The sequence below is a fragment of the Melospiza melodia genome, chromosome 10 (genome assembly GCF_035770615.1).
Source record: "Melospiza melodia melodia isolate bMelMel2 chromosome 10, bMelMel2.pri, whole genome shotgun sequence".
Taxonomy (NCBI): domain Eukaryota; kingdom Metazoa; phylum Chordata; class Aves; order Passeriformes; family Passerellidae; genus Melospiza; species Melospiza melodia.
In genome coordinates, this window is record NC_086203.1 from 12,623,999 (window position 1) to 12,648,613 (window position 24,615).

Here is a 24,615-nt window from a genome sequence, read left to right on the forward strand (position 1 = left end):
AAATGGGAATATTCTGGGTTTTTGCAGCAATGCCGGGATGGAAATGGGAATATTCCGGCTTTGTGCAGTGGGGACGGGATGGAAATGGGAATGGTAATATTTTGGCTTTGTGCAGCAATGCCGGGATGGAAATGGGAATATTCCAGCTTTGTGCAGCAGTGTTGGGATGGAAATGGGAATATTCCAGCTTTGTGCAGCAGTGTTGGGATGGAAATGGGAATATTCTGGGTTTTTGCAGCAATGGAAATGGGAATATTCCGGCTCTGTGCAGTAGGGCCTGGATGGAAATGGGAATAGGAATATTCCGGCTTTGTGCAGCAATGCCAGGATGGAAATGGGAATATTCCGGATTTGTGCAGTAGGGCCTGGATGGAAATGGGAATATCCTGGCTTTGTGCAGTGGGGCTGGGATGGAAATGGGAATAGGAATATTCTGGCTTTGTGCAGCAATGCCGGGATGGAAATGGGAATATTCCGGATTTGTGCAGCGGGGCTGGGATGGAAATGGGAATATTTCGGATTTGTGCAGCAATGCCAGGATGGAAATGGGAATATTTCGGATTTGTGCAGCAATGCCGGGATGGAAATGGGAATATTCCGGCTGTGTGCAGCGGGGCCGGGAGCTCCTGCCCTGCGGGAGGAAGGGACAGGAGCACTTAGCTGACCAGGAGAGCTCGGCTGTGCTCTGGTGACCAGGAGAGCTCGGCTGTGCTCTGGTGACCAGGAGGGCTCGGCTGTGCTCTGGTGACCAGGGCTCGGCTCTGCCCTCCCCGAACCCGGCGGCTCCTCCCAGGCTGAGTCACGGCGGGAGGAGGGCTCGGTGAATCCCCGCTGCAGGGCGAGCAGTAAACAGGAAAGTGCCGGAGCTGCTCCCAGCAGTTCCCGTCAGCTTGGGTGTGAGCCCATCCATTCACGGCAGCTCTGACGCTCCTCACTCGTGCGTGTTTCGGTGTGCTGGGGGCACCGAGCCGCTCTGTCACAGGCTGTGACAGCGTGCTTTCATTCGGAACGCGTTTCTGCTTTGTAAAAGTGCTTTCCTCTTGAGAGACGGGTTTTGTTGTTTCCCTGTAGCTTTCCTGCGCGGGGAGCAGGGGTGCAGAGAAGCGGCGTTTTCCCCTCCCGCGTTCTCCTGTCCCCGGTGTCGCTGCTGGGTCTCGAACCCCCGACCCTCCGGCCCCGCGTCCCTCCTCCCCGGGGGCGGGGCCCGCGCTCTCCCTACCTGCGAGGATGTGACGTCAGCGCCTCATTACCCTAATTGCGCTGACGTCACGGGCGGGCGGCCAATGGGGGCGGGCGGCGCTCCCCACCTGCTCGCCGCAGAATTCCCTCATTCCTGGGATTCCTCGGCGGGCCCGCGCAGCCAGCGGGGCCAGCGCCGCCGGCCGAGCCGAGCCGAGCCCAGCCGAGTCTGCCCCGGGCCCGCACCGCCGCCGCTGCCTCCGCCCGGCCCGGCCCGGCCCGGCCCGGCCCGCGGGGCGCCGCGGCCGCGCTGCCGGCACCGGCACCGCCCGGAGCGCGGTGAGTGCGCGGGGACAGCGCGGGGACAGCGCGCACAGGTGGCCGCGGGGGCGGAGGGAGCGGCGCTGGCGGGCGGGACGGGGCTGGGACGGGGCTGGGATAGAGCTGGGACGGGGCTGGGATAGAGCTGGGACGGGGCTGTCCCGGCCCGTCCTCTCCGCGCTGCGGGGCTCTCCCCGCCGGAGCCGCGCCGGGGCGGGCGCTGCCGGCGGCCGGGGAAGCTCCCGGCGGTGTCGGGATCCGGGCGGGGAGGGACCCGCTGCCCATGTCTGGAAAGGGAGCCGGTCCCCGTGTCCGGAGTGGGAGCCGCTCTGTGCCCGTGGCCCGAGAAGGACCCGCTCCCCGTGTCCGGAATGGGTCTCGCTGTGCCCGGGGCCGGTCCCGCTCAGTGCCCGTGGCCCGGGGCCGGTGCCGCTCTCTCTCTCCCCGGTGCCGGTGCCGATCCCTCAGGCAGCCGCTCCCGGAGCAGCCGGCCCGGCAGGATCGTTCCCCGGGGCTATCCCGGCCCCGCTGTCGCTGCTCGGATCTCCCCGCTTGGCTCCCGCCCCTCCGTTCCTCCTGCCCGGTGGATCCCCGGTGCCGCTCGGGCAGGGAGGTGAATCCTTCCCGAGCGCTGTGCCGGCTCCTGGCGCTGCAGCTGCTCCGTTCCGTGGGCTGGGGTGTTTCTGTAGCCTTCAGCGCCGTGCTGTTCCCCAGATGGGATCAGCTGTAATTAATTAATGAGTTAAGCTGTCCATGCTGGTGCCAGTGCATCCCTTTGCTGAGAGTGCATGAATGGGAATTTAACGCTCATAAAGCCAGCTCGCTTCCTTTCTCTGTGTTGGTGCTTCAGGATTATCAGGAACAAGAATTTTTTTTTAATTACACCTAAGAGGACCTGGCTGATCAAGAGTTCCAGGATTTCTCCTGCAGGGTGATTTATCTGGTTAGTTTTCCTCTTTGTTTAAAGAGTGTTCCTCCCAGAGAAGCAAACTGCAGTTTGGGAAACCTGAGTGAAACTCTTTGCAGGCAGTGCTGCTGAGAACACTCAGATCCAAAACTCTCTAAAATTGGGCAGCAATATCCCCCTCCTGCCTTAATAATAAACTTTTTAAAGATTTGAAGGCCCTTAATTTGTATTTTCCTATCTGTGAACTTGCGAGACTTCTGATGTGGAATGTGTTTTGCTTGAATTCTCTACATCTCTTCTTATCGAGACACAGTTATAATCTGGTTTTTGGGGGTCAGGCTGTGAGGCTTTCGGGGTTCAGGTACAAGAACTTTGATTCACAAGTGAGATACAGATCTGACCTCTTAACTCTTGGTAGAATTTGGGGCTGCCTGTTGTACATTTGCATTTTCCCAGTTGTTGGTGGAATTTGGGCCTGCCAGATTTAGTTTAGTGCGGTTTCCCTGCACTAAACTAAATTTGCATTTTGTTTGTGCGTTTGCATTTTGGGGGCAGGGGATGGATGGATGGATGGATGGATGGATGGATGGATGGATGGATGGATGGATGGATGGATGGATGGATGGATGGATGCTTTGGGCCAGGGATGGATGGATGGTTGGATGGATGCTTTGGGGCAGGGGATGGATGCTTTGGGGGCAGGGATGGATGGATGGATGGATGGATGCTTTGGGGCAGGGATGGATGGATGGATGGATGGATGGATGGATGGATGGATGGATGGATGGATGCTTTGGGGGCAGGGATGGATGGATGGATGTTTTGGGGCAGGGATGGATGGATGGATGGATGGATGGATGCTTTGGGGCAGGGATGGATGGATGGATGCTTTGGGGCAGGGATGGATGGATGTTTTGGGGCAGGGATGGATGGATGGATGGATGGATGCTTTGGGGCAGGGGATGGATGGTTGGATGGATGGACGTTTTGGGGCAGGGATGGATGGATGGATGGATGGATGGATGGATGGATGGATGCTTTGGGGCAGGGGATGGATGGATGGATGGATGGATGGATGGATGGATGGATGGATGGATGGATGGATGGATGGATGGATGGATGGATGTTTTGGGGCAGGGATGGATGGATGGTTGGATGGATGGATGGATGGATGGATGGATGGATGGATGTTTTGGGGCAGGGGATGGATGGATGGATGGATGGATGTTTTGGGGCAGGGGATGGATGGTTGGATGGATGGATGGATGTTTTGGGGGATGGATGGATGGATGGATGGATGGATGGATGGATGGATGGATGGATGGATGGATGTTTTGGGGCAGGGGATGGATGGTTGGATGGATGGATGGATGTTTTGGGGGATGGATGGATGGATGGATGGATGTTTTGGGGCAGGGATGGATGGATGGATGGATGCTTTGGGGCAGGGATGGATGGATGGATGGATGGATGCTTTGGGGCAGGGATGGGTATTTTGGGGCAGGATGCTCTTCCTTCCCTGCTCAGGAACCCCTCTGTGGGGTGGAGTCAGCTTTTAGACCCACCCTAGAGCAGGAGCTGAACACCCAGGAGTGCTGCTGAGATCTGCAATCAACCTGCTATAAAATTAACCCGGTAACTAAAATAGGATAGAAAAGATCTGTACAGACAGGTTAATTAAGAGCATCCACACCACAAACCATCAGTTTCTTATTTACACATGAGCAGCTTTGATAACCTTCTGAGCACCTCCATATCTCAGGGGTTAATTGGTTTGTTTCCAGACACACCTGGAAGTTTTCTGTTGGAAAAGGGAGCTTTGGTTCAGTTTTTTTTACTGTGCTTAAATATTTCATAATATCTTTGCAGCAGATTGGATAACCTGTAGGATGCTCTGAGTGGTCTTGTAGGTACAGGCCAAGGTCAGCTTGGACTTTCCCACCTTCAATTTCTTAGTTTTCAAAAATTACTGATAGTTTGCTTCTTAAAATGTTGTCTTGTTAAGGTGGATTTATGTAACAAGACAACAAAAAGCGTGAGGTAAAATACCAAAGCTCTGCTTTAAGCTTATAATTTTCTATGTAATGAGTTAAATCCTTGTTTCTGGCTGAAGATTTCCCTGTTCAAACACATTTTCCACATGCATAACAAGCATGGGTTAAAGAAACCCCAAAACAGGGGATAAATACATTAAAAAAAATAAAATTAAATTGGTATTTAGCCAAATAGGCTGAAATTACTCTCAAGATTTGGAGTTGTAAATAGGGAATGATCAGTGCTGCTTGGTAATCATGATCTAAAGTGAGCACTTATACATTTTATCTGAAGAAATTTATGTCTATTGTGCTTATTTGAAAAAAATATTGATTACAATGTGCCTGTCATTGTTCTCATTCATGGGGCAAATATGCCTTACTCTCTCCTGTCATAAAAATAAACAATATTTGCCTATTTTGCATCAAACTTCTGCTTTTTCCTCCATCCCTGTGTGGATTTACTGACTGTGCTGATCAATTTTGTTTGAGTTTCCTCTTCAATTTCTCTCTCTCCCATTGAAATCAGCAGAGTCTGCTTCTTTTTGGCATTTCTGGGGGTGAATTTGGGCAGATTTGGGGCTGTCTCTCCCCAGGTGGGAGCTGCTTTTGACCACTCTTTTCAATTAACCTTGTTTTCCCTGCTCTTATGTTTATCTGCACTTCGCTCAAGTGTCTTTTCACTCATGAATTGCCGTAATTAGTGGCCTTTGTTTATTAATCCTGCTCTTCTCCCTTCAGTGTTATCCGTGTGATGTATGCAGATGGGAATTCAGTTTCTGGGTTTTTCTGTCCCTTTCTCTCTGCTGGCAGGTGCAGCTGTGTCTCAGCAGCTTTGAGGCTGCTTTTGGTGTCCCTCAGGTGTTCTGTCTGTCCCACTGGCACCCAGGCAGTGCCATTTGTCCCTTGGCTCTCTAATAGTTTTGGTATTATGTGGGTAATATTTTTGCTGTTGCCATTGACTTCTCTTTGGGATTCCATACCTAAATTGTACCCAAATTCTTCTCTTTTTGTGGTTCCTGCACTCCTGTCTCTTCTCATCACCCACTTTTGGCGCCAGGTCTGTCCCTGACCCATCGTAACTCTGTATGAGATCACTGCCCAAACATCACCTTTGCTTCTGTTTCCTTGCTTTCCCTTTGGCACTCCCTTTTTAAAAATAAAATGTGAAGTTCTTCTCTTTGTTATACTATTATACGATATGATATTTATTGTATTTAATATGATATTTATTGTATTCACTGCATGATATTCACTGCATGATATTCACTGCATGATATTCACTGCATGATATTCACTGCATGATATTCACTATATTCACTATATTCTATTATATTCAATTATATTCACTATATTCACTATATTCTATTATATTCTATTATATTCAATTATATTCACTATATTCACTATATTCACTATATTCACTATATTCACTATATTCACTATATTCACTATATTCACTATATTCACTATATTCACTATATTCACTATATTCACTATATTCACTATATTCACTATATTCACTATATTCACTATATTCACTATATTCACTATATTCACTATATTCACTATATTCTATTATATTCACTATATTCACTATATTCTATTCTATTATATTATATTCACTATATTCACTATATTCTATTCCATTCTATTCCATTCTATTATATTGTAATATTAAACTAATATTTGTAATCTCACTTTTCCCTGACATTTCCCCCTGTGAACGTGAACTTTGGTTTAATTAATTAATTAATTAATTGTGTCTGTGTTTGGGCTGAGTGAGTGGAGCTCCTGTGACCTGAATTTCAAACCAGCGACCTCAGGGTTTGTCCCTTGCTGATGCTTGGAAGGTGCTGCAGAAATCCCTGAAAACACTTTCTGAAGTTCGTTTCCTAAAGCTTTCGCTTCCCTAGAGCCTTCCAAAAAACCAAAAAAAAAAAAAACCAAAAAAACCCAAAACCCACAAAAAAAAAAAAAAATCAAACAAACAACAACAACAACAACAACAAAACACCCAAAAACCCCCAAAACAAACAAACAAAAAAACCCACCAAAAATCAAAACCAAAAAAACCCTCAAAATATTAGCAACTATTTGTAAAGCTGAGAGTACACTTTGTGTTTCTGAGTCTGGTAAAAATGTCAGGAGAAGGGAAAATAAAGTGGAGGAGAGGGAAAATGAAGTGGAGAACAGGAAAAATGAATTGCCGTTTCTTCACACTGATGGATTATTGTTTTTTAATGATTACATTAAAAAATGACAGGTGGGTCAGGGTTTAGGTCAGCGTTTCAGGCATCTCTGATTTCCCATTTTATGTCTTTACTCTTTGCAGAATGTTTCTTTGCCGCTGTGTAGGGAGAGGACAGAGCAGGGCAGCGCTGAGTGGGAGCAGTGACTGATAAATAAGAGCACTTTGGAAGATATTAAACTAATATTTGAAGTAACACTAGATAAAAACGCTTGTGGAAGTGCTTTTGGCCGCTGCCTGCTGGATCCAGCAGTCAAGACTTTGTAACCAGTGAGATTGGTTACAAAGAGATTTGTGAGATTTGCTGGGAAACTGTTTCCAGGGTGTTTAACTCCGCTGCGGCCGGGGGAAATCCAGATTTGTCCTGAGTTTCGCTGCTCCTGCCTTTCCCTTACCGAGAGCTCTGCTTTGCTGGGGACACACAAAAATTCCTGCACAGACAGGTTTGTGTCACACTGAGAATCAGCTGGGTTTGCTCAGGAATCTCCTTATTAACTGGTTGGGTTTGGGATTTTTTTAAAATTCTTTTTTTTTGTTTGTTTGTTTTTGTTTGGCGGTGTTTTTTTTGTGTGGTTTTCTGCGTTTGTGGTTTTTAATTTCCCCTTTCCTTTTCCCCCTTTTCCTTTTTTCCCCCCCTTTTCCTTTTTTCCCCCCTTTTCCTTTTTTCCCCCCCTTTCCCTTTTTTTCCCCTTTTCCCCTTTTCCTTTTTTTTCCCCTTTCCCTTTTCCCCCCTTTCCCTTTTCCCCCCTTTCCCTTTTTTCCCCTTTCCCTTTTTTCCCCTTTCCCCTTTTTCCCCTTTTCCTTTTTTTTCCCCTTTCCCTTTTTTCCCCTTTCCCTTTTTTTCCCCTTTCCCTTTTTTCCCCTTTCCCCTTTTTCCCCTTTTCCCCTTTTCCTTTTTTTTCCCCCTTTTCCTTTTCCCCCCACTTTTCCTTTTTTTCCCCTTTTCCTTTTTTCCCCCCTTTCCTTTTTTTCCCCCTTTTCCTTTTTACCCCCTTTCCCCTTTCCCCCCTTTCCCCTTTTCCTTTTTTTTTTCCCTTTTCCCTTTTTTCCCCCCTTTTATTTTTTTCCCCCTTTTCCCTTTTTTTCCCCCTTTTCCTTTTTTTCCCCCTTTTCCTTTTTTTTTTCCCTTTTCCTTTTTTTCCCCCTTTTCCTTTCCCCCCTTTTCCTTCTGTCCAATCCAGGCTGCATTTCCAGACCTTGTCCTGCCCAAATCAGGGATTTAAACTTGGACTCAAGAGAGGATCCCTCCCTCCCTCCCTCTCCTGAGCAACCTGCATTTCTTTCCTGAGCTATAATCACTGATTTGTCAGCCTAATTTAGAGATAAAGAGATATTTAACCCTACTTGGAGAACAATCTGGCAGTGTGTCGCTCCTTGCAGGTGATTTTCGTTCCCTGTTCCAAAAAGTGCCAGAATATCTGGGATTCCAGCCTGGGAATTGCAGTTTTTGAATGAACGCAAGGCCCTGATGCCTCAGCAGCTCTCCCATGATGTGAAGAATTTAATAATAGAATTTAATAATAGAATTTAATAATAGAATTTAATACTACACAAAGCTGCAAAGCTCTGTTGAGGCCACTTTTATTCACATTTATTATTGTTTGTTAAGTGTCCAATTTCCTGAACTGCACCAAGGCTTGGTTCCTGTTTCCTTCTCCCAGTGTGGGTTTCTGTCACCAGTTCGTTCTTACTGGGAGCACAGGCTGGCAAGGCTTTGGGCATCTGCTATTCCCATTATTTAAAAATTACTGGAAAGCTGAAAGAAAAAAAAAAAAATTGAAACTACATTAAAAATTGTACAAAAAAAAATTCTTAACTACATTAAGAAAATTGATGTAGTTCAGTTTCTTAATGTAGTCGTAACTACATCAATTTTCTTAATGTAGTTAAGAATTTTTAACTTAACGTAGTCAATTTGTTTTTAATAAAACCTCTTACTATCCTTTACATTGGTCTTTATCAAAGGTTGATTATTTTTATCCCAAAGACTTGACCAAAAATATCTGTATTATTGTCTTTTTGAAGTGTAAGATGAATTTAGCACTGGACCCTGAGTTATCTCAGTCTGCTGTAGCTGCATCCCCTGATCAGAAAAATCAAAATCATTTTTCCAACTGGATTTTAACTGAATTAGAGGAGTTTTTGTGAGAGGGTCAGTGACGCCCAAGAAAACGGAAAATCTGAAAGAAATGAAGCATCAGGGTGTGAGGGATGCAGGTGGATGGTGCTGAAGGGATTCAGGGAATTCCCTCTCCAAATCTTTGCTTTGGAGGAGATGAGGCCAGGTGAAGGAAGAAATGTTTAATGAAGACAAAATAGTTAAATAATCTAAGATCCTGTGTTCTAAAACCTCTTCCCTGCAGGTATTCTCTTCAAATTAGAGTTAATTGACTTTATTTTAACTGAACTTATATTCTTGAGCAAAAGCTGATTCGGGCAGGGAGGGAGAAACAGTTTTTTAATCCTCAATACACCTGGTTATTTCAAATTTATCTCTTCTTCTTACTTTGCTCTATGGAAATCCTACTGGATTTCATTATTTAAACTTAAAAATACAAACTTGAACCTTAAAAATACATTTTCAACCTGTAAATGCTTCACAATCCTTTCTCTTGTGCTTTAAAATCTTTGAATAAAGTCTGAGTATTTAGGAAGAGGGAGAGAGGATGGTGAGGTTTATTGTTTTAGTGCAAAGCCAAGGAAATTGCTTCCCAAACATGTGCTTGTTGTTAAGGCAGTGTACATGCTGGACATGTGTTTGACATTTCTGCAGTTGCCACTACCTTATTTTTTAAAATTTTTTTTTAAGATCATACCGTAAAGTGAGTTACAGTAAACAGCTCTTATGAGAGAAGTTTTTGTGGAAAAACCTCAACAAAATTTAGTTGTTCTGGGTTTTTTTTCTCTTTCTCCATTTTGAAACAGTTCTGCCTGTGCCTTTTTATTTGAAACACATATAAATTGTTGGCCTTGTAAAAAACATCTTGACAACGCGTTATTCTCTTCCTTTTCCTTCCATATTTTTGGAATTTCATACTGAAACATCTTTTTTTTTTTAATTTTGAAGCCATTCATGTGAAACTTTGAGGAGCTGCAATGCAGTCCTTGGATTTGTGGGAGTTTTATTGGTGTAGTGCTGGAATAAGTGCTTTTAATGTGGTGGGAATTCATTTTTTTAATTAGAATTTATAAGGGGCAAAATCCAGGGAAAAGCAGCTACTGTGGTGTGATTGACTGAAAAAAAAAAATCCAGTTCTGTGGTTTCTCACACACCCTGGGTTATCTATTTAGATATGTAAATGTTTATATAAATATTGTGAAGTGCTTAGATAATGTTTATATAAATAAGATGACAAATAATAAATGATAAATTAATTTTAATAACTAGAATAATAAAATGATGGAAATTTGCTGTTCTGCTGTGTTGGGTGGGAAAGGCAATGCCAGCATTGATTTTGCTGTTTCAGCAGTGACACTTTGCACCTGCCCTGTGCTGGTGTAACGAGAAAAGAGCAGCACAAATTTGGATTTTGGGGTTTTTTTTTGCTGCTGTGCATTGCTGTAATCTGGGGTGTGTGTGTGTGTGTGCTCTGGGTGCTCTCTGAACCTTGGCTGTGAATTTTGCAGGATCCAGAGAGGGATGGAGACTCCCTTGGATGTGCTGTCCCGAGCAGCATCCCTGGTCCATGCTGATGATGAGAAACGTGAGTTCCCTGCCCTGCTGGAGCCAGCAGCTTTGTGTTTGCCCAGCTGCAATTTCCCTGAGCCCAAAATGTGCAGCAATCTCTTTTCAGAGCCACAGAGATGTGCAAAAAAACCCTTCAGAGCTTGTTTTCCCCAACCCCTTGCATTTAAAATGGCCACTGGGCAGGAGAGAATGACTGGATTAAAAAAATTAATGTGTGCAAACAGATACAAAAATACGAATTTATGTAAAAATGTGTTTAATTCAAGGTGCCTCCCTTTTCCCAGTTGCATTTGCATGGTTGGCAGCCAAGAAGTTGTGGTGTCAAACTCAGGCCAGGTTGAAAGCTCAGATAATTTTGGTTGGATCTCATTTAAAAACTCAAAACTGGGTGGGCACCAGGGGCTGTGAAGATTTCAGTTGATAAAAACTCTCAGGTTGACTTTTCTCATTGTTAATGAGCTCTTCGTTTGCCTTCCTCTGCCAGCAAAATGGAATTGGAGCAGTTTAATAGTCAGAGGCTCACCTTGGTCATTATTTGAGTAATATTTTGGTAATATTTTTTGTATTATTTGGTAATATTTTGGTATTATTTGGAAATACTTTGGAAATAGCTTTGGTATTATTTGGTTATATTTTGGTATTATTTGGGTCATATTTTGGAAATATTTTTGGTATTATTTGATGATATTTTGGTATTATTTGGGAATATTTTGGAAATAGCTTTGGTATTATTTGGTAATATTTTGGTATTAATTGGGTAATATTTTGGAAATAGTTTTGGTATCATTTGGGTAATATTTTGGTAATTGTTTTTTATATTATTTGGGCAATATTTTGGTAATAGTTTTGGTAATATCTGGGTAATATTTTAGAAATTTTTGGTATTATTTGGGTAATATTTTGGTAATAGTTTTGGTATTATTTGGGTCATATTTTGGTATTATTTTTTGGTATTATTTGGGTAATGTTTTGGTATTAGTTGTGATATTATTTGGGTAATATTTTGGTAATAGTTTTGCTATTATTTGCATAATATTTTGGTAATATTTTGGCATTATTTTGGAAATATTTTTGTAATAGTTTTGGTATTATTTGGGTAATATTTTTGTAATAGTTTTGGTATTATTTGGGTAATATTTTTGTAATAGTTTTGGTATTATTTTGGTAATAGTTATGGTAATAGTTTTGGTATTATTTCGGTAATATTTTTGTAGTAGTTTTGGTATTATTTGGGTAAATTTTTAGTCATATTTTTGGTATTATTTGGATCATATTTTGGAAATAGTTTTGGTATTATTTGGGCAATATTTTGGAAATAATTTTGGTATTATTTTATTAATATGTTAGTAATATTTTTTGTATTAATTGGGTAATATTTTTGTAATATTTTTGGTATTATTTGTGGTATTATTTGGGCAATATTTTGGAAATATTTGTGGTATTATTTGGGTCCTATTTTGTAAATGGTTTTGGTATTATTTGGGTAATGTTTTGGTAATAGTTTTGGTATTATTTTAGTAATATTTTTTGTATTATTTGGGTGAATTATTTGGTAATGTTTGGGTAATATTTTGGAAATATTTTTGGTATTATTTTGGTAATAGTTTTTTGGTATTATTTGTGTAATATTTTGGTAATAGTTTTTGGTATTATTTGGGTAATATTTTGATAATATTTTTGGTATTATTTGGTAATATTTTTGCCTTTGCCATTCATGGTAAGAGTTCCAGATGGGTTAACTCTTGTTAGAGTAACAATTTCAAGTCTGCCAAGCTGCAGTGCCAGTTCCACAGATCAGATTGTTCCCTGCATGCTCAGTAAGAAATGTCCTGGGTGCTTTCTGAGTGGTGTGTGCACTTTGGGTATCAGCCTCAGGAGAAAAATGGCATTTTGGGTTTCTGATGAGGAAAATGGCATTTTGGGTTTCTGACGAGAAAAAATGGCATTTTGGGTTTCTGACGAGAAAAATGGCATTTTGGGTTTCTGACGAGAAAAATGGCATTTTGGGTTTCTGACGAGAAAAATGGCATTTTGGGTTTCTGATGAGAAAAAATGGCATTTTGGGTTTCTGACGAGAAAAATGGCATTTTGGGCTTCTGACGAGAAAATGGCATTTTTGGATTTCAAACTGCTTTTGCAAGTCACTTCTGTGCCTAAAATCACCTTTAAAGATGAATGCAGCTTTTCTTCCTTTGTTCTGTATATATTTTTGAAAGTGATTAGCCTTGAATATTGGATAAAATAATTGTTTTGCTGCTGCAGATCTGCTTTGTCAGGAAGGTTGGTTTTGCTGTTCTTGCATCTTCTCTCTGGAGAAGCTCCAGGTTCCAGTGGTGCCACTGAGGAGGGATGCTTTGGTTCATTTGCCTCAATTCTTGACCATTTCTGGTAAAACGAACAGCATTGAAACTCCTTGAGGAAATAATTTCAATGATTTTGTACCTGGGGGAGGGGGAATTCCTTTTGGCTACATTTTAAAAAAGTATATTTTGCAATTTATTCTCTCAATTTTCTTGAGCTTCAACGCGTTCTTTTTGCCTAAGACTGTAGCTTGATGTTGAGCTCCACAGGGTAGGGATGCTGGATTTGGGGAATCCAGAGGAAGTCTGTGAGGGGGCTGATGTGGATCTGCTTCTAATTTACATTCCTTTGGTCTTTCCACTTAGATTAATCAGATTTATGCCACTCTGCAGCTCCTGGGTTGTGCTGTGTGCAGCCTGCCCTGCTCCCTGCAGCCCAAAGGAAAAGGGAAATGGGAGGGATGTCCTGGGCCTGTGCCTTCCTCTGGCAGCTCCTTCTGGGTGAAAAAAGTCAGTTTTAATCCTGAGTTTAGCAGTTTTCCTTGAGCTTGTTCTGGGTAAGAAAAAAATGAGTTTGAAATTTTGAATTTAGCTGTCGTCCCTAAACTTGTTCTGGGTAAAATGAAGTAGATTGGAAGCTAGCTTTAACCTTGAATTTAGCTGTTGTCCTTAAGCTTTTTCTGAGTAAAAAGAAGTTGGTTTTAAATCTTGAGTTTAGCTGTTATCCTTGAGCTTGTTCTGGGTAAAAAGAGGTTAGATTGGAAGCTAGTTTTAAGTCTTGAATTTAGCAGTTATGTTTGAGCTTGTTCTGTGTAAAAATAAGTTAGATTTAAATCTTGAATTTAGCAGTTTTCCTTGAGCTTGTTCTGGGTAAGAAAAAGTTAGTTTTAAATTTTCAATTTAGCTCTTATCCTTAAATTTGTTCTGGGTTGAAAGAAGTTCGTTTGGAAGCTAGTTTTGATCTTTAATTTAGCTGTTATCCTTGAACTTATTCTGGGTAAAAAGAAGTTAGTTGGAAGTTAGTTTTAATCCTGAATTTAGCAGTTATCTTCAAGCTCATTCTGGGTAAAAAGTTGTTGCAAGTTAGTTTTAAATTCTGAATTTAGCAGTTACCCTTGAGTTTGTTCTGGGTAAAATGAAGTTAGTTTGGATGTTAGTTTTAATCTTGAATTTAGCTGTTATCCCTAAACATGTTCTGGGTAAAAAGAAGTTAAGTTGCAAGTTAGGTTTAATCTTGAATTTAGCTGTTATCCTTGAGCTCATTCTGGGTAAAAAGAAGTTAGTTTTAAATTTTGATTTTAGGTGTTATGCTTGAGCTTGTTCTGGGTAAAAAGAACTTAGTTGGAAGTTAGTTTTAATCTTGAATTTAGCAGTTATCTTTGAGCTCATTCTGGGAACAAAAGAAGTTAGTTGGAAGTTGGTTTTAAATCTTGAATTTAGCTGCTATCCTTAAAGTTGTTCTGGGTAAAAAGTTAGTTGGAAGTTAGGTTTAAATTCTGAATTTAGCAGCTACCCTTGAGCTTGTTCTGGGTGAGAAAAAGTTAGTTTTAAATTTTGAATTTAGATGTCATCCTTGAACTTGTTCTGGGTAAAAAGAAGTTAGTTTTAAATCTTGAATTTACTAGGTACCCTTGAGTTTGTTCTGGGTAAAATGAAGTTTGGAAGTTAGTTTTAATCTTGAATTTAGCAGTTATCTTTGAGCTCATTAGTTTTAAATTCTGAATTTAGCAGTTTTCCTTAAGCTTGTTCTGGGTTAAAAGAAGTTAGTTGGAAGTTAGTTTTAAATTTTGAATTTAGCTGTTATCCTTGAGCTTGTTCTGGGTAAGAAAAAGTTGCTTTTACTCTTGAATTTGGCAGTTTTCCTTAAACTTATTCTGGGTAAAAAGAAGTTAGATTGGAAGTTAGTTTTAAATTTTGAATTTAAATGTTATTCTTAACTTGTTCTGGGTAAAAAGAAGGTAGTTTTAAATCTTAAATTTAGCTGTCATCCTTGAACTCCTTCTTGGTAAGAAGAAGTTAGTTTGGGAGCTGGTTTTAATCTTGACTTTAGCTGTTATCCCTAAACTTGTTCTGGGTAAGAAGTTAGTTGGAAGTTAGTTTTAAATTCTGAATTTAGCTGTTATCCTCGAGCTTTCAGTGAGGTTCTAGCAGTGGTACTGGAAATTTTGTGATTTCTTGACCTGTGGAATGATAAGTGGAAATCTTTGGATGTCTCTGAACTTTGTCTAAACCAGAATTCTGCCGTGTTTCCAATATTCCAGTAATGACCAGGAGTGCAGCAATATCTCCAATATTTATGAATTGAATGCTTTGAAATGTGAAGGATCCACTGCAGGGCTGAGTAACACTGGAGTGTATCTGTGTGTACACAAATCATGAGCTGTTTCAAACAAACACCTTTCAACTTAGCAGCACTTAAAAAAATGAATTTAACCTCAGCCAGCAACCAAGGGCCCACACAGCTCCTCACTTGCCAGCCCTGCAAGGACTGGAATCAGAAAAAAGGGTGAAACCTGTGGGTTGAGGCCAGAACAATTTAATTATTGGAATAAAATGTTATATTTATGATAAAGCAAAGAGAAAGGGGAAAGAGGGAGGAATAAAGCCCAGGGCAGAGCCACTGAGTGGTGCCCAGCACTGATGGATGGGTGATCCCCAGTTGATGCCCAGTTTCCATCCTGGGCAGTGCCAAGTTAACCCTGGCTGCTGCTTTCAGCCCCAGCTCTGCTTTAGCTCAGCAACTATAAACTGAATTTCAGCAGCTGAAATCACCCTGCACTTGTTAGCCATGAGGATTTGTGAAGCACATTTGTTTAGCTGCTGTGTCAGGGGAAGGATTAATTATGGAGCAGGAGTGGCTGCTGCACTTGGGGATTTTAACTCCTGCCACGGGGATGGAGGCACTTATTTAGGTTTATTCTACTTTAAAAAGAACAAAAGACAGGCAATGATGTCATTATCAGCCAGACACGGTCACTAATTTCTGACTTGTCAATAGTGGAGGAAAGGCCATAAAAATCTGTTTGCACTGATGAGGAGCTATAGGTGACGTGCAACTTCATTTGTTTCCCCTCTAAATGGCACCTGGAAGGTTTTGCTGGGTCTTTTCAGGGATGGGGTTTAGAAGAAATAACCATCTCTGTGATGTGCACCCATGCTGGGTTTTACTGTTATCACAGCCCTAAACCTCACACAAGGTGGGTGATTGTAAACTTGATTTTTGCAGCTTCCAATGGGATTCTTGGCACTCGCTCCTCTTCCCTCCCTGCACTGTTCTTCCTGGGTTTGTTCTGGTTCCTCACCTGCTGAGGGCTCAGTTTGGCCACTTCTGGAAGGGCACAGGGTGAGCTGGTAGGGTTTGAGTAACTATTCAAGCAGTGAGGAGGATTATTTTTTCGCAATTTTTCTCCATTCTTTCTTTCCCATTTTTATTCCATTTCCCATTTTTATTCCATTTCCCATTCTTATTCCATTTCCCATTCTTATTCCATTTCCCATTTTTATTCCATTTCCCATTTTTATTCCATTTCCCATTTTTATTCCATTTCCCATTCTTATTCCATTTCCCATTCTTATTCCATTTCCCATTCTTATTCCATTTCCCATTCTTATTCCATTTCCCATTTTTATTCCATTTCCCATTTTTATTCCATTTCCCATTTTTATTCCATTTCCCATTTTTATTCCATTTCCCATTTTTATTCCATTTCCCATTCTTATTTCCCATTCTTATTTCCCATTCTTATTTCCCATTCTTATTTCCCATTCTTATTTCCCATTCTTATTTCCCATTCTTATTTCCCATTCTTATTTCCCATTCTTATTTCCCATTCTTATTTCCCATTCTTATTTCCCATTCTTATTTCCCATTCTTATTTCCCATTCTTATTTCCCATTCTTATTTCCCATTCTTATTCCCCATTCTTATTCCCCATTCTTATTCCCCATTCTTATTCCCCATTCTTATTCCCCATTCTTATTCCCCATTCTTATTCCCCATTCTTATTCCCCATTCTTATTCCCCATTCTTATTCCCCATTCTTATTCCCCATTCTTATTCCCCATTCTTATTCCCCATTCTTATTCCCCATTCTTATTCCCCATTCTTATTCCCCATTCTTATTCCCCATTTTTATTCCCCATTTTTATTCCCCATTTTTATTCCCCATTTTTATTCCCCATTTTTATTCCCCATTTTTATTCCCCATTTTTATTCCCCATTTTTATTCCCCATTTTTATTCCCCATTATTATTCCCCATTATTATTTCCCATTTTTATTTGTCTGGTATAAGGGGTTTGGGATCCTGTCTTTCAGTCACAAACAGAATTTTAAAAGCATAATCTTGACTTTGAGAGAACAGTGAAGGAAAACACTGATCAGGACTTGTGCTTGCAGATTTTATTGTAAGCACTTTGTGTGTGTGGATTTACAGGAACACTTTATTTACACTTCCCTCCAGAATGTAAGCCCAGTTTAAAAATGTGGTAAAGAATGAGAAAAACCATGACTTCTCTCAGGGTAATGTAGTGAAAAGGCTGCTGTGGGCAAGCAGGAGAAAATCTACATTTCTGGATTTAGCTGTTATCCCTAAACTTGTTCCAGGTAAAATGAAGTTAGTTTTAAATTCTGAATTTAGCAGTTTTCCTTGAGCTCGTTCTGGGTAAAAAGAAGTTTGTTGGAAGTTAGTTTTAAATTTTGAATTTAGCAGGTTATCTTTGAGCTCGTTCTGGGTAAAAAGAAGTTAATTTTAAATCTTGAATTTAGCTGTTATCCTTAAACTTGTTCTGGGTAAAAAAGAAAGTTAGTTTTAATCTTTAATTTAGCTGTTATCCCTAAATTTGTTCTGGATAAAAAGAAGTTAGTTTGGAAGTTAGTTTTAATCTTGAATTTAGCAGTTATTGAGCTCATTTTGGGTAAAAGGAAGTTAGTTTGGAAGTTAGTTTTGAATTTTGAATTTAGATGTTATCCTTGAACTTATTCTGGAAATGAAAGGTTTGGGAACAGCTCACAAATGGCGCCACCAATTCCTGGGTAAAACTTTGCATTTTAATGCTTTGGACCGAATCCACACCTGCTGAGCCTTGATTTATGTTTTGCAAAACTGATAGAGAACTACATTAAATTAAAAAAAAACAGAATTATCTTTGATGAATCCATGCTTTGTGCACATGTGCCATCAGTCTCATGTGTGCAGGGCAGCCTGGAGCTGCAATTCCACCCTCCTTGCCTGTGAACACTGTGATTGTTTGGCAACAGTTGCTTTTATGTGGTTTAGTTTAATCCACTTCAAATAATTAAGCCAGACCATTGCAGTTGATATTTCTAGTACAGAAGAATTATTGTGCTTTAAAATCCCTGCCCTAATCTGCTTTGTAATAAAATCCTGGTGTAGACAAGAGCCACCAAGCAGATTTTACTGCTCCTCTCTGATATCAGGAGTTCATTAGGAGCACAGATTTTGTGCTGGCTGCCGCCCCCGATGAATAAATATCCAATGATTATTTGTTTTGGATAGCTGAGCCCAAAAATTTCAAGGCTGGGTTGAGGAGAATTGATTATTTTTTAGCACTATTGAAGAAGATGGTGGCTCTGTAGGCTTGTTGATTTAAATGAAAACCAAGCAGGATTTATAGCAGAATTAGACTTGAGTGCTGTTATTTGTGTTGAAGATATTAATGATGAAATATTTCCAGCATCACCAGGACTTTCCACCCACTCTGCTGCTGCTGTTTCTTGTGTAAATTTGTGGCAAATGATGGGCAGGATTTAAAATCAATGTTTGCAGGACTTGAAAGAGCCTCCATCCTTCTGTGGGAGCAGTTCCATCAGCACTGCAAATACCCCAGGTCTGAAGGGGTTCTGAGTGACTAAAAATGAGGAGTTGGATGGAAGTGGATGGAGTTGGATGGAATTCGATGAATTTTGATGGATTTTGGTCTGTGAATGCAGTTGGTACAGGGGAAATCTCAAGGATCATTTGCAGTTTGGTTTTAGAGGATTGTGAGGTTCGGCCAGCATTAGTTTGGTTCTGTGTTTTGGGGTTTTTTATTTGTTTGTTTTCCTCTGAGGCAGGATCTAAAATCAATGTTTGCAGGACTTGAAAGAGCCTCCATCCTTCTGTGGAAGCAATTCCATCAGCACTGCAAATTCCCCAGGTCCTGAAGGGCTTCTGAGTGACTGAAAATGAGGAGTTGGATGGAGTTGGATGGAGTTGGATGGAGTTGGATGGAGTTGGATGGAGTTGGATGATATTGGATGGAATTTGATGGATTTTGATCTGTGAATGCAGTTGGTACAAGGGAAATCTCCAGGATCGTTTGCAGTTTGGTTTTAGAGGATTGTGAGATTTGGCCAGTGTTAGTTTGGTTCTGTGTTTTGGGGTTTTTTGTTTGTTTGTTTTCCTTTTTTTTTTTTTTTTTTTTTTTTTTTTTCCCCATGGAGATTCATCAGAAAAATGGGCAGCAGGACAGCATTTTTGCCCAGGTGTGAAATAGCAGTTTTGTGGCACAATCCTTGTGTGTTTTCTGTACACCATTCTGAGTAGAACTGGGAGGAATTGTAGTGTAAGGACAGAAAATATTCCACACCAAAATATCACTCAAAACAAGGAAAGATTTTCAGCAGAACCCAATCTTATCATGTGATGCTCCCTCTGCTTTTTATTTGCACCTGTGGGTCAAAACCAGCAAATCTTGAGGCAAAGAAATAAATGGAAAAGGTCTTGGATCCTGAATTAAGAGATTTCAGTATTGCTGCTCATCCATGAACTTTTGCTTTGGGGTGGAGGGGAATCAAACTGGTTTAATAAGGGCATCCTGTAGCATGTTTAGGGATCTTCTGACATTCAAAATAAGTTTGTGTCTTTCAAAATTCCTCGCTTTGGAGAGTGCTGGGCTCTGTTCCTTTACCTGGGAGTCATTACAAGAACTGACAAAATCCCTGGTTTGGCATTTCCCAGTGAGCCTAAGTAAGAATTTACCTTCCCATGGAAATGTTGGATACGATGCTTCTACTAAAAATCTCCTTTCCTGTGACTTCCAGGACTCCTCCAGTAATGAAGTTTTTTGTTTTGTTGGACAGTGCTTGCTGCAATCCTGCTCGGTTGAGGGCAACACAACCACTTGAATTCAGATCTTCAGTTTGCATTTTGTAGATAAATTTAACAGTGTTTTGTGTGTGTGTGTGTTTTTTCTGAGTGCTTTCAGAGTTTAGGGGTTTTTATTTAGGGTCTGTCAGCTCTTGGGTGTCTCTTATCAATGAACCCAGCACAAATTTTCATTCAGAGCTTGGCAACTTCCTCAGGACTTGGGTTGAGGGGAAGGTGAGAATTTTTCCAGGATAATATCTAATATGAGTATGGATGGATTAACCACATGGATGTTTGTTTCTTCTTTTATGGCTAATTAAAATATTGATTTTAATAAGTCCTATTAATATTATTTAAGATTTATTTAAATAAGTCCTATTAAGGACTTATTTCAGTCATTTTTATCCTCAGATTTGCCTCATCAGCAGACAATGGAATGGTTTTCCAGCAGTGCTCTGGAATTCCAATATGTTCAGGTTGAGCAGTGTTGAAATTTGTGATCCTACTGTGCAAGGATCTGTCTTTGGGAGAATTTCAGGTTATATATTTTTTGCATAATATATATTTTTTTTTTTGCAGAATATATATGTATTTATATTTGCAGAATATATATATATATTTGCAGAATATATATATATTTGCAGAATATATATATATTTACAGAATATATATGTTTGCAAAATATATATATTTGCAGAGAATATAGATATATTTTTTCAGGAGATACATATATTTTTGCAGAATATACATATATTTTTGCAGAATATACATTTTAGAATATATATCTATTTTTCAGAATTGATTTGGTCATCTTTTTGCCAGGTTGGTTCGGAGAAGAGGCAGATATTTGATATACACAAAAAGCTGCCCTTAAAAATTAGGGGTGTGATCAGACTGGTGGTGCTCTGCAACTCACTTTAATACCCTGGATCCTTTAATTGTGGAAATTAATGTTTAGTTCAGTAATGGAACAATTTTAATGATTTAGCAACTGTGCTTGTTGTCAGAGCTTATCTGTGCTGTCCAGCAAAAGAGAAACTGAAGTTTCCTGGAGGAAAGTTCTCGTTTCTGAGGAGCAGTGTCAGCAAAAATCTACATTTGTAATCCCTAAACAGCCATGAGAGGTGTTAAAAGTACATTTATCAGTTTGTCATGTAAGTAATGCTTGATCAATGGTGGAGGGAGTCCAGTTAGTTCTGGAGTGGAATTTGTGACATAAATCATCCTTTTTTTTTTTTAATGGAAGTGGGAAAAGTATGGAAATGTGATGTTTGAGCACACTGATAATGTGATGAAAAACCAGAAGTGATTCAGTCCTGGGGATGCAGCCTGAATCATCTGATGATGTATGAATACCAAAAGCTTGAAATAATAAAACTCTGAGTAAGAACACGCAGAGTGTTCTGCTTTTAAATTGAGCCCCACAGAAAATCCTAATATCTCCACTGTTTAAAATATCAGTAAAGCTGTTTTTTCAGTAAAATATCTGAATGGCTGAACTTCTGACCCTCTGCTTTTTTGTCTTTCCCAAACCTTTAGCTGTTTGTATCACCCAGGGTCTCACAGAGCAGCTTCCTGTGAGTGCTGTCAGGGCCATCCCATTAATTTTAGGATTTTCTTGGAAGCACCAGTGTTACATAGGACAACTGCTTGCTTGGCTTGTTTTGTTTTAAAAAAACAATGAATTATTCTTATCCCCGGGAAGTTTCACCCCTTTTTTTTTTCTTTTTTTTTTTTTTTTTTTCCCCTCGGAGTTTATTGTAGCAAGAAAATAAAAGGATGTTTTCAACGTGTTAAATAGGCTGGAAAATGGGGCAATTGTGTGCCTGGCGCCTCGGTGTGTTTTAGGGGAGGGGAACCCCATTAGCAGAGCCACTGGAGGGGTGGAAATTCCTGCAGGAACAAAGGGCCTGCGTGTTCCTTTGGAATGATTTTTTTCAAAAGTTCAGCTGCCTGCAGTTTGCAAACAGTCACAGCATCCTTCGGGCTGCCCAGATGTTCCTGAGCAGCAGCAGCATCCACACAATTGTGCCTTTTCTTCCTCACCCCCTTAATTCGGGATAAAATATGGGGGGCTGCTGCCATTCCCCCCCCAATAAATGGTGTTTGCTGCAATTTTATCTCTCTGGATGCTGGAATTTGCCATCAGATGCCAAGCAGGGCTCTGGAAATCCCGTCTGGCTGAATTGCAGGCTGCTGAGGGGATGGCACATGGGCACTGTCAGTGCACAAATGGTTCCATTTCTGCTGCTCCCTGGTTGTCATTTCTCACATGCTGCCCTTGGGGTTTTACCAGTTTTTGGTTTTTCTGGGTCTGGATTGAAGGCACTTGAATGGTAGTTCATGTTTGGACTCAGGTGTTTATTATTTATCAGTAAAACAGTCTCACTGCTGTGAGTTCAGCAGCTTTTCATTAGAAGGCACAAAATGGCCAACAAGCTCTTGTTCCAAGGTATTTTAAGACTAAACTATCCAATTAAGAGCTGACACCTGGATTATTTTCCCTTTTAACCCAATAACTGATCCCACAGAGCTGCAATGTGGACTTTTCTGCCCAATTACAAAATGCCACCCAAACCCATGGAGAAGGAGGAAGAAGGAGCATGGAGAAGAAACCCAGGATGACACCCTGTGCCCTCCATCTTGCTTCCATCCACAACACACTAAAAATCCCAAAACTAAATTTCTCACCAAGTGACACACCTACACTGCTCTCTATAATCTATTTCACACTTTTGTGGATTCTGGTTTATCTTGAAGTCTGGGAAACTTTCTCCATGAATGAGAGTCAAAGTCAGAGCTTCCCTGGGGGTCAGGGCACCCCAGAGCAGACAGAGAAATATTCCCTGTGTGCCCTGGGTTTGCACAAGCCAGAATTCCTGTTTGTTACAGCCTGAACTCCCCAACAATGCAGGGAAATTATTCCCTGATTGGGGTTTGTCTGTGCAGCTTTCTGCTGGGGATGGAAAGTGGAATAGTGGCAATGTGGCCATTCTTCCCGTGGTACGTGTTATTTGGCGTGTTTAATTTGGTTTTAGAAAGGAAATAGAAAGTTTTTTGTTGATTAGAAGTACCTCAGGGTGATTTCCAGGATGTCCTTCAGGAGCACAGGGAGCACACAGGGCATTCCTGGAAATGGCAGCAAGGCACAACTGGGGAGAGGAAAGGAGTTGAAATATTGCAGCAGGATTTGCATTTGGCACATTTACCACTTTCTCTACTCTTTTTTTATGTGTAGGTGCTTATTTCAGCACTTGATAAAGTGTCTGAAGGGTTGGAATAGAGCACTTTGCAACTTCCTTGTTGCCTCTAACAGCGTGTCTTAAACCAGGCTCAACATTATAAACCCAGTTCTTTCAGCAGCAGTTAAAATTGCCTGTAAATTAAAAGTTAAAACTGAGGTGGTCCTATGCAACCTTCACTCCTTGCTCAGTCACACAGCCTTTAGTGGAATGATGATGGAAATTTTACAGTTCTGCTGTAAAAGGCGGCATGCAAGCCCTTGGTTGGTGAGCATCTGTTTGGAATTTCCATTTTTCCCTGGCTGGGAAGCCAGGCTTTATTTACGGTGTGCCGTTCACACCCTGAGTGGAGCAGGAGGGAGCTGCACACGGATTTTGCAGCCCAAGGTGAGTCCTTGCAATGGCTTGAGAAGCAAAGGGAGGATGCAGTCAATTAACACTCTGCTTTTCTGACTTCTGCCTTGTGTTCTGCTCTCCCACAAGGACAAAAACCCAGCAATGCCTTGCTTCAGCCTGAACAGAAACTCATTTGTTCTCCAAGAAGCAAACACCAAAAGGGCTTGCTTTTATTTTTTCCCTTGATGGATTGTATGGTGGTTTTTTGCCTTTTTTTTCCCCCTTGATGGATTATATGGGGTTTTTTTGACTTAGAGATGGGGTAACTGAGAGGCGTTTTAAAAACTTATTCTGTTTTTAGTCTCATGTGAAAGGTGAGACAATGCTGATGTTATAATTCATGCCATCACAATCAGAAGTTAGCTATTTTTTAATTACATTCTATTTACAGTATATTGTAATAGCAATCAATACTTATTAATAAATAAGTAATAAAATTAATCTATAAAAGCTTTTCTATTTCTTATTTATTAATAAATAAATATAAATTAAATTAATAAATTAATAAATTAATATAAAACCCTTTTATATTTATTTTTTATTTATTTAAAAACTTGTTCTATTTTTAGTCTCATGTGAAAGGTGAGACAATACAGTTGTTATAATTCATGCCGTCACAATCAGAAATTAACTATCTCTTTATTACAATATATTATAATTACAGTATATTGTAATAGTAATACATACTTATTAATAAATAAATAATAAAATTAATATATAAAAACTTTTATATTTATTATTTATTTATTTAATAATTAGTAAATTATAAATAAAATTAATTTGTTAATATATTAAAACTTTTAAATTTATTATTTATTTATTTAAAAACTTATATTCTATTTTTAGTCTCATGTGAAGGGTGAGACAATACAGATGTTATAAATCATGCTAGCACAAGCAGAAGTTAACTATCTCTTAATTACAATATATTGTAATTGCAGTATACTGTAATAGTAATAAATACTTATTAATATATAATAAATTAATATTAAATTTTTTAATTTGTTATTTATTTAATAAGTAAATATTAAACTATAAATTTAACATTAATATTTATATTTATATTAATAATATTTTTGTATTAATAATTAATAATAATTAATTTATTATAATTTATATTAATTAATTAATAATTTAATTAATATAAAACTTTTATATTTATTTATTTAAAAACTTTTATTCTATTTTTAGTGTCATGTGAAGGGTGAG

At 40.1% G+C, this 24,615-nt stretch overlaps 1 protein-coding gene across 1 annotated transcript in view; it reads left to right on the top strand.

Annotated features, from left to right (window-relative positions):
- Positions 1–1,486: 1,486 nt before the first annotated feature.
- The window catches only part of VGLL4 (vestigial like family member 4), a 105,600-nt gene continuing 82,471 nt past the window's right edge, over positions 1,487–24,615 (top strand). Inside the window, exons 1-2 of the mRNA XM_063164408.1 lie at positions 1,487–1,518; positions 10,319–10,395. Coding sequence (XP_063020478.1) covers positions 10,332–10,395 — 64 coding nt within the window. The 5' untranslated portion in view covers positions 1,487–1,518; positions 10,319–10,331. The remainder of the gene's footprint in view (positions 1,519–10,318; positions 10,396–24,615) is intronic.